This window comes from Strongylocentrotus purpuratus, unplaced genomic scaffold, assembly GCF_000002235.5.
Source record: "Strongylocentrotus purpuratus isolate Spur 01 unplaced genomic scaffold, Spur_5.0 spur5_scaffold_15, whole genome shotgun sequence".
NCBI classification, from domain to species: Eukaryota; Metazoa; Echinodermata; class Echinoidea; order Camarodonta; family Strongylocentrotidae; genus Strongylocentrotus; species Strongylocentrotus purpuratus.
This window is the reverse complement of record NW_022145600.1, coordinates 32,029,108-32,043,938: the sequence shown is the minus strand read 5'-3', so window position 1 is coordinate 32,043,938 and position 14,831 is coordinate 32,029,108. Positions and strand designations below refer to the sequence as shown.

The following is a 14,831-nucleotide window of genomic DNA, read 5'->3' as shown; positions in this document are numbered from 1 at the left end:
ATATTTGTAGTTGATACTCGTAACAGGTGGGAATATTCATTTATGTTCAACTTGTAGATAAAATAGCGAAGGTTCTGCACTAGTTTGTATTTCAACATGAACGGATATTTTATTCTTAACTATTTGCATTACCAATTCGTTATCCTTGATTTTAGTGGATATTAACTTTAAGCATATCCTGCTGGAATTGAATTTGGAGGGTCAACATTGAAATCAGGTCTTGGTAAATAATCATGCTGTTTAATTCCTCCCTTGATATGACAATCAAATAAAACATTGTATAAGAGATTGCGTATTGCGGACTGTGGCATCTGTCCCAAAACAAAATTTTAATGATACATCATCTAATGGAGTTAAGGACTTCATTCATTATTATGTTTTAACGAAAGTAAAGAAGCATTGTGACTTTGCTGTAAGCAATCAAATTAGATTTAGTGTTAGTTCAGATTAGTCAAGTTTCTTGAAATTGTTAAGATTTAGGCAGATACATGATTCAAGCCCTCAATTATTTTGAGATTTATGGAAACATAAATCAGATTTGATAATTATGTCATAAGTAAGTTATTTCGAACGGATATATCAAGCAATTCAGCTATGTGAGCATTTGATCCGCGATTACATTGATATTGATATGAGTTTTTCTAGTAATTAGATACAGGTTTTCCTCTATAAAACGACTCAGTGTCGAATACTTTGGATTGAGACATCAAAAATCAACCAAGATGTAACTAGATTTATACAAAGTCATAAATAAAAATCCTTACATTGCGTTGCTTTTGTTTTATGATAATCAATTTACTATCAGTAAAAATATTGAAACAGAAATTGATTCATGTTTGATAAGATTAATTTATTCTTACTTTAGAATTAATATTGTGGCTGGCCACAAAATATGTAAGGGACTTTCTCTTTTATATTCATACATTTTGTATTATGTTCACCGGAAAGAAAATATGAAAGGACTAGAACGATGAAAGGGATAATATCATAATATAATTCTAACACACAAGCGCTTACGCGCATACACTGTATCAACACACGTACGCACACACTAACAAACCCACGTACTTCAGAAGGGAACTATAGAAACTTGTTGACAGTAAAAACAACAACGAGATATAGATTTGAATGAGAAATTTATTAGAGATGCATGAAAAATCTAGAACGTGAGTAAAACTAATGATGAGTACCTCTTTTAATATGTTACATTCATCCAAAATGATGTTAAATCTTGTCTGTTTCTTCTTGAATATCTTTTTTTAAATGTGAAATTTTACCCTTAACAGATGTTAACACAAAATAATTGTAGAGTCATTTGTATGCAGATAACTTTATGCGTACTTAACGTCTTCATTCTTACAAAATACATGCCTTAGTAAATGTGATGATATTCAAAATCGTTTAAAGTGCATTATCACCCTTCTTATCAGGAGTTAGATTAACGGAGCAAACAAGAGTCTGCAAAGCACTACGCGTTTAAACAAAATTAATTCAATGTTGCAGTTATATTGTAAAAAGTAATGTCCGTTGCACACGAAGCGTTATTTCTATTTTATTAATCGAGCTCAGGAAAACAATCCACGTGTGTGGGTTGTGACAGTAATTTAACGCAATGTTTCCACCTGTCTTTTTTGCGTTCACGGTTTGTACGATGTCGCTCTCATGCGATGCGTTTAAGTCCGCATAAGTCCTGACGCAGTCGTATGTCAGTAAATGACGCTTCGTGTACACTAGGCATTACACGTTAAGCATGGTTCAATATTCGTTGGGGACGTATAGAAGGAGATTCTCCGAGTCGTGTAGCTCAGTGACTTTGTCTCTGCTAGCTGATTCTAGGATGACGTCACGAAGGCTATCAGGTGATAGGTTGGGATTCAAACCAAGATGGATCGCCGCAACACCTGCCAAAGCGACACAAACAAACGGGAGTAGAAAACATTGATTTCAAAACGTATCAAGTGATAAATGTAGTCTATACAAGTCACGTGTTGGAAAATTGATTTAGACAAAATAAAAAATGAATTTTATTTGTACCTAGTAATTAGCTTGAAAATGATATAAAAGATATTTGTGTTGGCCAGTTGCGCTCGTTGAGCAAAATGGTCCATCAACGGCATACAAGTATTCATTACGCTAGCATTGGTCTTTAGCTTTGGATGACATTTCGAGGTTTTTCATCAAAATATGACAAACCTGCTACGTGAGGACATGCCATGCTGGTTCCACTCAACAGTCGATACCCATTATCAGATTGGTAATCTGCACTTAGAATGCGATGTCCGGGAGCGAAGATATCTACGCATGCGCCCCAATTTGAAAAGTAGACACGGGCATCGTCATCCTGGATTGCGCCGACTGTGATGGCCTGGAGGGGGTAATTGGTATATGAAACAAACATGAAAATATAGGTAGTAATTGAAATGTTACAACACAAAGAGGATAGTTTTCATAAAGGTTAAATCTCTTTACGAAAGTCATGGCGGTAATCAGGCGCGTACTCATGATTTTTTCAAGGGGGGGGGGGGGTTAACATTTATAAATCTGGCCGAAAATTTCGCAACGACTCAGCGAGCCGCTGAATAAGCGGGGGGGGGGGGGGGGGGAGGGGGGAGGGGGAGGGTAAGAGGACACTTTTTTTTTTGGTCTTGAAATTTGAAAATTTGACATTTGGTTACGTTGGGGGGGGGGGGGGTTTACACACATAAAAATACCAAAGGGGGGGGTTAACCCCCACCCCCCCCCCCCCCGTGTACGCGCCTGGCGGTAATTAATTTCGGCATGAACAAATTTGTTGTACAGAAAGAAGAAAGGTTTAAAGCTTATCTGTACAAGTTTAAAGTAGGGATTAGACCATCCTGCAAGGTCAGTGGACAGATTGTTATCTCGTCAACTCAGCTCTCAATTAACATAAGAAAAGAGGATCATGGGGGACCAATGGTCACCGAATAGGCACTGTTTTCTATATAGAGGGAGCAAGTAGCTACAAGTAGTACAGTGTGGCTTTAAAATTAAATGAATGTATGGTAGTTAAAACCATGTTGAGAGAGATAACACAATACCTCAGGAGCCCTAGCAGGCGAAAAGGCACATGAATCTAAATCGTTGTTCATAGCGGCTACTACCACGGTGACCCCATCTCTGTGAAGGTTCCTCAGTGACTCGTCTACTGCTCTGGTTCCCCCTCCACCGAGTGACATACTCGCAATAGCTGGACGTATACCATTACGAGCAACCCAATCCATACCTGAAATATGAACAGTTCATAGGAAGTGAAGTCAGATAAAAACCATGCAATCATCTAATATTGATGGTATAAATTGACTTTAAGTAGGTTTTAATCGAATGTGATTTGCTGATATTAGGTCAAACAAAAATACATGTAATTTGGATCGAAGATGGCGCCTTTCTAGAAAATAACACACGAGCCTCTCTTTAGCAAAGTTTTGATCCAACAGGACTTTTGAAGGCCTTTTCAGCTCTGATTTTACTGCTCTTTGATTTAGTGTTTCCTAATGCCGGACAAGAGATTAAACTCCCCGTCCAAAAACGGTGGATCGATCGAGAAAAAGCAAAGAAAGTTGCCCGTTGATTGTCAGCGATCCAACGCCATGTCTCCGCCAGCCGGCCCCGGCAGCTCCCGGGTGAGTGACGCGGCCGCTGCAGCCCCTGTTTGGTTCATAGAATATGAAAGGCGTTTGGATTCAAAGTTTGATGACCTGCATAAGAGACTGGATTTTCATGAAGCTGCTTGTGAAGAAAAGTTCCAACATCTGGAAAAGGAATTGGCTGCAGCTTTTGATAAGATTGACGACCTTGAGAATAGATCTCGAAGAAACAATCTAATCTTTTTCAACTTCCCTGAAGGTGAGGAGCCTGATTCTGCCAGTGGATGCAGTGAGTTGATTTCATCTTTTTTGGCCTCTATTGACAAGAATCTTGAGCATGTTCAGATCGAGAGGGCTCACCGCACGCCGCCAGGTCCACCATCATCTCGTGGACATCCCCAGAATGGCAGCCAGTACAAGCCGAAGGATCGTCCAATTCATGTTTGCTTCAGTTCGTTTCAAGATCGAGTGAGGGTCCGGAAGGCATGTGTTGCTGCGTTCAAGGAGGGGTTCAAGTACAAAGAGAGATCAAAGTTGTTTGTTGCAGAGGATTTCAGTCATCGCGTTCAGGCTCGCCGTAAAGCTCTCCTGCCTGAGTTAAAGATGTTGCAGCAACAAGGAAAGCGAGCATTCTTTGTATACCCTGCGACAATTAAGTATGTCCAAGATCACCAGCTGAAGGTTCACAAGCCAGGTGTTTGAATTGCAACTGTAGTACACCATAAAAACACTGTGATTATCATAGTGGCTGTCTCGTACAAACCGTCTGACTTTCACAGAAAACTTTTATATTTTACAAGATAACATGCCTTGAACTTAACGCGTTTTAACTTGCTGGACACCAGATTAGTTTAGTGATGTCGGTCTTTTTAAACATATTTTGTTCACTTAAACTTTTTTAGGAATTCTCGGGGTGCCCTGGAGGTGCCTTGTTTTTGGTTACCCACGATTCACCATTGGGGATAATAGTTTTTATTGTTCTTATCCTTGTTGGTACTGGTTCATTATGATTAATTATGAGGCTCTAAGGTTTTCTCATTCTTGCCTCATACCGTTGGCTGCCTTTCCAGTTTGTTTTGTCTTTGGTGGGTGTTTGTGCGTATGCTTTCTTCACTGAGTGTGTGGTGTGTGCCCTTTTCCCAGGGGTCCTTTATCGTGAATCAAATTGTGTACATTTTTAGGATATTACTTGTTTTGTCAACTCACTGTTGCTACTCTAGGTTTTTACTGTTATATGATGTTACAGATTAATACTTTTAACTGCATAGGTCTGCATGACAATTTTAAAAGAAAGAAAGTTTTTAATTTTTTAAGAGAATTTGGGTATGATATAATCTTTCTTCAGGAAACCCACTCTAGGATAGATGATGAGAAGCTGTGGCGTACTCAGTGGGGAGGGGAGGCAGTTTTTGGCAGCTATTGTTCCAATAGCCGAGGTGTGGCTATTTTGTTTAAAGCTTCTTTGAAAATATCAGTCTTATCTTTTCACCTGGATCCTGAGGGAAGATATATTATCCTCCATGTTAATGTTAATGATGTACACTTTATTCTTGTCAACTTATATGGTCCTAACAAAGACTCACCAGATTTTTTTGTTAATGTTTTTGCTAAGTTAGATGAAATAGGTAACTCTCATGTTATTTTAGCAGGAGATTTGAATATTGCGGTAGGCCCTTTAGATTATGAGGGTTCTAATGCAACCCACTCTAATGCTCGTGCCAAAATTGCTTTTAATATGTATGTAGAAGAACTAAGTCTTGTAGATGTATGGAGAAGAGATCATACTCATGATAAGATTTTTACACGCCATCAGAAAATTCCATTTGTTTCCTCCAGGTTAGACTATATTTTTATTTCTAGTGATTTGTTGAATTGCGTAAAGAAATCTAAAATTGTGACTGGTATTTGTTCTGATCATTGTATGGTAACACTAGCACTGTCACTAAATGATTCACCTCGGGGCAAGGGATACTGGAAACTGAACACTGCACATTTGAAACATTCAGAATTTTGCAATTTCATTAAAGACAAAATTAAGGAATTTAAGGAATTTCATGCTGAATGTGATCTAAATTCACATATTATTTGGGATGCATTCAAATGCACAATTGCTGGTCATTGTATGGAGTATTGCAGTAGAAAGAAAAAAGAAAAGAATTTGACTAAGAATAATTTACTAAAGAGTATATCCTTACTTAAAGAAAAAATTGGTTCATTGAAAAAGGATAATAGTTCAAATGGAGAACTGCAAGAATTATATAGCAAATTAGAAGTTGAAGAAGCACAGTTGAATGAACTTCTGGATACTGAAACTGCTGGCTCTATAGTAAGGTCTAGATTAAAGTGGGCTGAACACGGAGAAAAAAGCTCTAAATACTTCTGCAATTTAGAAAAACGGTCCTATGAAAGAAAAACTATACGCCAACTGAAGGCGAACAATGAGCAAATCATCACTGATCCTAAAAGAGTACTTCAGGAAATTCATTCGTTTTATAAAGCTTTATACTCTTCAGAGGTATCTCTTGAGGATAGGGACACTATCAAGGATTTTATCGCCCCTTTGAATATACCTACCTTATCAGATGATTCAATTTCTGCTCTAAACAGACCTTTAACCAAAAATGAACTTTGGACTACTTTAAAGAATATGGGAACAAATAAGAGTCCAGGACTAGATGGCCTTCCTTGTGAATTTTATTTAACCTTTTTCAATGATATCATAGATTTATTACTCCACTCTTATAATTATTCCTTTCAAGAAGGAATTTTATCACAATCTCAAAGAAGTGGAATAATCACGCTTCTTCCAAAAAAGGGTAAGGATCCATTGTTAGTGAAGAATTATCGCCCTATCTCTCTACTGAATGTTGACTATAAATTATTAGCCAAAGTTATGAGCTCCCGTTTGAAGTCTTGTATAAATTCTTTGATACATACAGATCAACAAGGGTTTATGAAGGGACGCAACATTGGGGCCAATATTCGGGTTATAATTGATTTAATTGAATATACAGACTATATGAATGAGCCAGCTACAATTATTTTGTTAGATTTTGAGAAAGCGTTTGATAGAATAGAACATGATTATTTATTTTCAGTCTTGGACTATTTTAATTTTGGAGACAATTTTATAAGATGGATAAGGACTTTTTACAATGATAGAACTAGTTGTGTGTTAAACAATGGTTTTATGTCCAATCCGGTTGCAATTAAAAGAGGAATATTCCAGGGGTGCCCAATATCCCCTCTTTTATTTATACTAGCTATTGAAATTCTGGCTATTTCAGTACGACACAATCCGGGGATAAAGGGAATTTCAGTTGGCAACTTTGAACAGAAGATAAGTCTTTTTGCAGATGACACAACTTGTTTTTTGAATGGGGAAACAGTTTCCTTTAAACATTTATTTGAAACGTTGACTCAGTTTGCAAAATTTTCAGGTTGTCGCATTAATTTAAGTAAGTCAGATGCAATTCATATAGGAAAGCTGAAAGGCAGTACAGTTATTCCACAAGATGCATTAGGGTTGAATTGGAAATCAAAAACGTTTAAGGCTTTAGGAGTGGTTTTCTCATTGAACACAAAAATGCTTTACGAACTGAATTTTGTTCCCAGACTTGTCATTATAGAACAGATTTTAAATTGTTGGCGGCATAGAAGCCTATCCTTGTTGGGCAAAATTGCTGTTGTAAAGTCGCTTTTACTCCCCCAAATGTTATTTTTGTTTTCAGTATTATGTATTGACCTGCCAAACTCTTTCTTTAAAAGATTAAATGGTTTGCTTTTTAAATTCATTTGGAGCAATGGCAATGACAGAGTTAAGAGAGATTTATTATGCAATGATTATGAAGAAGGGGGTCTAAGGATGATTAATCCTTTAGTTTTTGCACAAGCGCAGAAAGTTTTGTGGATGGCTAAACTATTAGACGATAAATATGAAAGTTGTTGGAAAACAATAGAAATATATATTCTTTCTACCTTTTGTGATGACCATCTTGCCCTTTTTAAGGCAGATGCCCCTGATTCGGTTTTGGCAAAACTTAAAAATTGCCAGTTAACAGCGTCTATTAAGACATGGTATTTATATAGGCAAGAGATGAAAAGAGAACTAGGTTTATGTCAGTTTCATTTACAAGATTTTATTTGGTGGAATAGAAATGTAAGATTGCAATATAGAACACATTTTTTCTATCCAGTTTGGTATGAAAGGGGTATTCATTTCATTTTTCAATTACATAATGGTTTTGGTAATCCCAAAACATTTGAAGACCTCGTAATTGAGTTTGACATTCCTATTAGAGACCAAAACAAAATATGACTCCCTCATGAATGGCATATTTTTGGAGTGGTTTGATAATTCTCTTAATGTGGATGAGAATATATTTAATCAAATTTTTAAAGATCTATTAAGTCAAAAGAAAATGTCTAAGTATACATATAATATTTTGCTGAAGAAATATAGTTGTACTAATGCCAAAAGGGAGAGTAAATGGGAGGAACTATTTGGCCATCAACCCAAAGAGAAGGATTGGTCGATTATTCATACGAGTAACTTTTGTTGCACGATTGAGACTCAGTTAAGGAGTTTTTATTTCAAAATTTTCCATAATGCTATTGGTTTTAATGCATTTTTGTTCAAGATTGGGAGAAAGGAGTCTGCTAATTGTTGTTTTTGTTCAGATTTTCCAGAAACTTTAGATCACTTGTTTTGTGACTGTAGGAGAGTTGTACCACTGTGGGAAAAATTGGTGGATAAGATTAACACTGGCACTGATCACAGTTATAATCTGACTTTGTCAAAATTTAATTTTTTGTTTGGGATACAGTCAAGGGACAAATACGCCTCTTGTATAAATTTTCTCTGTTTATGTTTAAAATATTATATTTACTCATGTAGGTTTCAGGGAAAAGAACTTATTTTCGAAGCATTTGTTTCAATGGTAAAGTTCAAACAAAAAATAGAATATAAAATTGCCCAAAAGAAAAATAAGTTACAAGTCCATTTTAAGAAATGGTCTATCAAGTTTAACTGAAATTTAGGAGTAGTCTTGCAAAGCTCTGTTGTCATTAACATCTTCATTGACTTTTTGAAATGTAAACTTGCCCTCTGGGAAAGTATGTGAGTGTGTGTGTGTGTGTGTGTGTGTATGTTTATGGGTGCATGAGTGCGTGCCTGTTTTGTAGTTTTAAGATGATATTATATTTTATATTGCTGCTTTTACTCTGTTAATTTTTCAAAAATAACAATAAAAACAGAAAAAAAAAGAAAAAAAAATACATGTAATTTCATGTAACTGTATGCAATGAAATGATTTTCCAAGGAGGTTAGGGTTTCATCCAGTGATGAAGCATGAATTAATGGTTTCTAAGACGACCCCATTGAGAAACTATTCTTCCTTCTGCACAGTCATCTAGACTACAAATTTTTGATCAGACATTGTCCAAGTTAAAGCATTGCATTCACTCATGCTTTATTATCAAAGAAAAAAAGTGATATTTTTAATTTAGTTTACTGACCATCGATAATGGCAGACCAAGAGCCATAGCCATAGCAACCAAGAACCCGTACGGCATATACTTTAGCAGCCTTGGCAACACCGTATCGCTTGCCAGCTATGGTACCAGCACAGTGCGTCCCATGCCCTTGACAGTCTCCGTCATTGCCCTGTCAGAAGAAAATAAGATACACTTTTGTCATTGTCTTTCTTTCGAAAAGGGCCTTATAATACGAAATCATCTATGACTAGCGACAGTTGCTTAGAAAGAGAAAGAAGAAGAAATATATATATTTTTTTAAATCGATGGGGGCACAAGGGCGTAAGGGCATAATGATAATGGAGAAACGACATGCTTAGGGATTTACTTGAATGGAAAAAGAACGCAAAGGGGAAAGACGACGACCATTTAAAACTGGGATAGAGTCTGATTTGATAGGTGACGTAACACAATCAGAAGGCTCAGGATAGAGAAGGATGGAGAAATGACTAACCCAAAAAAAAACTCGGATCAGTGACAAATGACATTTTTTGTTAAAAGCTATCAAAATCCTAGGCTTGCTTCTGGGTTATCAGCAGATTTGTCACAGATTTTTGTCGTTTGTCATTGAAAAAAGGCTTTGTGAAATGGGGCCCAGCTAAATTTGCAAATTTGGACTTGCTCTCTGGTAAAGTAAGAATAAGAAGACGACTACAACTAAGAGGAATGAGAAGAACGAAGAGGAGGAGGAGAGGATGGTGGGGGAAAGGAGAAGTAGAAGAAAAGGCAGGAGAAGAAGAAGAAGAAGAAGAAGAAGAAGAAGAAGAAGAAGAAGAAGAAGAAGTAGAAGAAGAAGACGACGAAAAAGTAGAAGTAGAAGAAGAAGAAGAAGAAGAAGAAGAAGAAGAAGAAAAAGAAGAAGAAGAAAGAAGTAGAAGAAGAAGATGCACTTACAATAGCGTAGTTCATGGCGTCATAGCTGAATTCCGCCCTGCCCTCGAAGTCCTCATGAGTTGTTCTGATCCCGGTATCAAGGACGTATACGTTCACACCACTCCCATTACCTAGGAAAGGTTGGTTAGATGGAGAATTGCTACTTAGATTTTTAATAATCATAAGAAGACATCACCTTTAAGACTCTCCCGACAATTCAACTAGTATGAGTGCACGTCGCACTCTAAGCAGACTTACTAGCATGAATTTTGTCGAGATGCATATCTAGTTGTATTGTGCAATTTAGATAATCAAGGTAGTCTACAGGGTCTTAAATAAGGGGGGGGGGGCTTTTAGGCAGTTGTTGTCGAATTTCCCCGCCCTTTTAAAGGCGAGGGATCACGTCCCTAACACCCCGCGTTTTAACGTCCTTGGAATAATTATGTAAAGCTAACCGTCATATTTCATCTACATTTACACTGTTTTGACTGAAATGTTACACATTTACCAATAGGAGTGAAGCTGTCATCTAGAGGAAGGTCCCTTTGGTTGATCCGATCCAGACCCCATGTCTCCGAACCATACGCTACGCCATCTTCCTCTACGTACCGCACAGATGGGTGGTCACGCACCTGTGGGGAGGAGGCGGAGGTGGAGGAGGAGGAGGAGGAGGAGGAGAAGGAGAAGGAGGAGAGAGAAAGAGAGAGAGAGAGATAGAGAGAGAGAGAGAGAGAGAGAGAGAGAGCGAGAGAGGGGGTGGTGGGTAATTTCAAGTTGTTTTAAACAGCAACAGTCGATGTAGAGAAAAAAAGACATTACTTGAATAATTTAAATTGAAGTTGGGTATACATTCTACAGCACCCAGAAATTCATTATAAAGCATAGTTATGAAGACAAAAAAGAAGACTTAATCATGTTAAGCACAAAATATTCACGTTATCGGGAAAGCACCCAAGAGCATTACACAGCTTAAGTATAATCGGTCTATACATTTCATCGAAAAAAAATCTCAACTTCTTGATTCAAGAAAAAATATATTTAAGAGGGTTACTCACCACTGCTAAAGCTGTTTTTGACAGGGAGATGGCAAATCCGTTCAGTACGCTGGTGAATTCTTTTATCGGATTGTTAAAAATTACCACTTTCTGGTTGGATTCTTCGCGAAGGGACTGAAGAACGTCTGAAAGCACTGCGGTTTTCTGCAAAATTAAGACAAGTACACTTCTCAGTTTCAATATTGATTAATTTGTTTAAAAGTAACTAATATGTTGTTAATGATGGACGTGATATCCCTTTTTGAGAATTAAAGTTGATAACAAAGTTATGAACCTATACAGAAGTAAGTAATATCGAACTGCATCAAAAAAATAGAAGAGTTAAAAAAATATATTACCAATGATGCAAATATAAATCTGTAATTAAGTGTTAAAAGATACCTGTCCAAATGGTTGTGTGATGGCTATGGCAACTACAGTCTCGTTTGTATATGTTCTTTAATTTCATGGAATGAATTAACTTAGCGTTCTTGCATTCTGTCGTAAATTTTATCACATATCTGTCTCTAATATACTATTTGATCCTGGAATTTATCCTTTCGGTAATTATTTACAATTCTCCACATTACGAATCTCTAGCAATCACCTATCTAGGTTCAGCTTTAATCTTTCAATGTGTAAGACAATGAGTATTTCATACGTACTTGTTTAACATTTAGTTACCTTTAGGACCACAATATACTGTTCCTTGATGGCTTCACTTGTTCTGAGTAGAGGAGCTCGACGGGCAACCACGCCGGACACCAAGATGTAGAATGAGAGGATGGAGATTACACCCCGCATTGCTGACGTCATCATGAAGGTTGATCCTTGTTTTTTCTCTTCAAAATATGAATATTGATATGTTCGGAGATTTCTTTTTTGTCCTGATGTGCTGAGAATAAAATAACGATTTGTCCAGTCTTTTCAAGTACATGCATTTGTTGTCAATCTTTGTCTATTGACTATTTGATGTTTAGCCAATTTGCCCAGTTACCTGTTTGCCAGTATATAAAAAAAATGTCGCTTAATTTTGCTTCGTTATCTATATCACCTTTTAAGTTGGACCTACATGTTTCAAGTAAATGACCAAAGTTCAGTCTTTACGTAAACAGAACAATATAATGTAACGACAACCCTCTTCAAATGGTAGATACTGGTGGAATACGTAATATAAGATGTGATTGCAATACAAAATAATGTTTTTCTTCAGCCAAATCGCTTTTAATTTAAAAAAAAGAAAAAGGAAAAAAGTATGAAATCATATGGGACTGCTCCGAAATGAAATATAGATTTTCCTTTGGAATTAGACATGCCTTTTTTACGAGATGAACATATAATGATAAAACTCAAAGGAATTAAGGTATTGTAAATTTTGTTTTTATGTATATTGTGATGTATTAGTTATTTGTAAACGATTTTCATAATGACGTTTTTAGAGATAAGGAGCACGTACACTGTACATTTACGGTTTTAATTGATTCGTATGATATCTTTTGATCATACAACTATAAAATTCTTAAAGCACATATAATGCAAATTAAAGTCACAACCTCGCCGGGGAGCATGGCTTTCCTTCTTTGTTCTTTCGAAGCGATCTGAACAAGTAATGATTGCAGGTGCTTACAGAACCGTAGCTCAAAAATCTGGATTCCAGCAGGTAGTAACGATACTGTGCCAAGGAATGATCTAATTTGTTTATACTTACTGTATTTTCGAAGACGATTGTTACGATTCCAGCAGTAATATTCCAATCTTTGATACCCAGACTCTAGCCTCCTGTAAATATCTGAAACAAAAAATATCCACACTCTACGTGCTCTGCAGAGTCCCGATTGACAAGCCATGAACAAATTTACATAACTTACGCTATACATTTGGACTCCACACTCTATTTTCATACAGCGATTAGGGGTAGGGTTTATCATCTATTTACACGACTAACAAAAGATTTTCTCGTTCAAACAATCGTAATGGGGCCATTTAAAATTCCAAAATGTTATTTGTTTATGTATGCCATGTATATATTATATCTAGGGGAATGCCTTAGAAGACGTTTAGGGTGTTAATCGATTACCCCCAAAAAGCAAACTTAAAACATACAAGGATATTTTAGAATAAAAGCTATTTGTTTGCGAATTATGTTGAAGTTTCTCCGAAAACCTTTAAAAGGTCATCTAGACGATTCATGTCTACGTCTATAGTACTGAGTTTCTGTAAATGGTAGATGCTATTTCTAATAAATGTCTTCAAGAATGTCTTGAAGAATATGATATAATTGTAAGTATGGCACTCTCTAAAAGGTAACAGTTTTTGAAACAATAAAGCCACAACCAAATGCCTTAATATAAGGTGATTTTATTGAAAAGTCAGATTTACAGAAAGAAAGTTTTCAATCATCATGCTACGATGTAAAGGATAAGAGTAGAATTGGTTTTAAAAATACATATTATTGCCGAAGATTCGTTTAGTAGAAAAAAAAAGAAAATCAGAAACATGGTTAGAAAAATAAATCTAAGGAATAATGACTTAGTAAGACTATATTTATATATATATATATATATATATATATATATATATATATATATATATTCCATGTCATTAATTCGGCAATTATGACGCAAAAGAATATACACACGTTTTATCATTTTTCTTTAGTTTTCTTAATCTGGATGTATTGGGCTGTGTATGGAATGGGCTGATGTTGATTCCACGGGTCATACTGGTAATAGATTTTAATTTAACACTAGCTGGATTTTCTTGACATTATATATTATCTGGCTTCTTACATTATATAGTTAAATTATTAAACACCATTATTTAATAACCTTATTGCACAACTACAGTATAAATGATAATACAACTTTCATTCCTAGAAAGAATATTACTTTTACAAAATCGGATAATAAGAAAGTTATGAATTTTTGATGACATGAAACTTTGAAAATCACAAGACAACTTGGGAACTCACTCATGAGTCTATGACGTCATGACCTCACCATCCAATAATTATTTTCTTTATATTGATGATATAAATTTTCCTATTTTCTCCCTAAAAATCTTATTTCTTTATACTAGCATCTAAGTTAGGTTGATAGTAATATCTTTTTGTGTGGATGCACTAATATAGAGTAATTTTTTTCCCGGTTAAATCATGAAAAATGTGAATTTTGATAAACTATTTATATAAAAATCAATAATTATGAATATGCAATATTCGTAGAGGGCAGTAATTCCATTGTTCAGTCGGAGGACATATTGTGTATGATCGAATCTCTTTGCGTTAACATGACAAGAAAATGTCCTGCTAATGACCATGTCTACTTTAAATAATGACTCTATTTTCACTTCATAATTATGTCTGTCTAATGACGCTGTAAGGTATATACAGGTGTATATATATATATATATATATATGTATATATATATATATATATATATATATATATATATATATATGTATATATATAATTTGATACGTGGTGTGGTCTAATCTAATAGTATGTTATATTTCTTGAAGCATTCTTTTTTTCCTTCTGTTTCTGTTGAAACGACCACTGGTATTCTTTTAATAAGCATCGTACTTTATAGTTCAACTTCGAACTAAAACATCCCCATGCATCAAGCATTCAATAATAAAGTTAACAGTGTACAAGTAACATTCATTAGCGCCTTGTTGTCTGTCCAAGCCAACACTACCAGGGGAACCGGGAAGTCCTTGCACTAAGAATGTAGGAGTGAGAGAGTACAACAGTCAACCTGCTGAACGTCATTCATCTATACT

General features: G+C 35.7%; 1 protein-coding gene across 2 annotated transcripts; it reads right to left on the bottom strand.

The window, feature by feature from the left end:
* Positions 1 to 1,489: 1,489 nt before the first annotated feature.
* On the bottom strand, positions 1,490 to 13,141 carry LOC578182 (aqualysin-1). 2 transcript variants are annotated; one of them, XM_778370.5, is made up of 9 exons: positions 12,756 to 13,141; positions 11,732 to 11,889; positions 11,069 to 11,212; positions 10,522 to 10,645; positions 10,035 to 10,144; positions 9,123 to 9,270; positions 3,060 to 3,244; positions 2,194 to 2,365; positions 1,490 to 1,901 (listed from the first exon to the last, which is right to left on the bottom strand). In XM_778370.5, the coding sequence occupies exons 1-9, from the start codon at positions 12,973 to 12,975 to the stop codon at positions 1,756 to 1,758; spliced, it is 1,407 nt and encodes a 468-aa protein (XP_783463.3). In that variant the 5' UTR covers positions 12,976 to 13,141; the 3' UTR covers positions 1,490 to 1,755. The 2 variants fall into 2 exon arrangements, with proteins under 2 accessions (XP_783463.3, XP_030842079.1); XM_030986219.1 differs by having other exon boundaries at positions 11,732 to 11,942; positions 12,756 to 12,817.
* Positions 13,142 to 14,831: the final 1,690 nt, after the last annotated feature.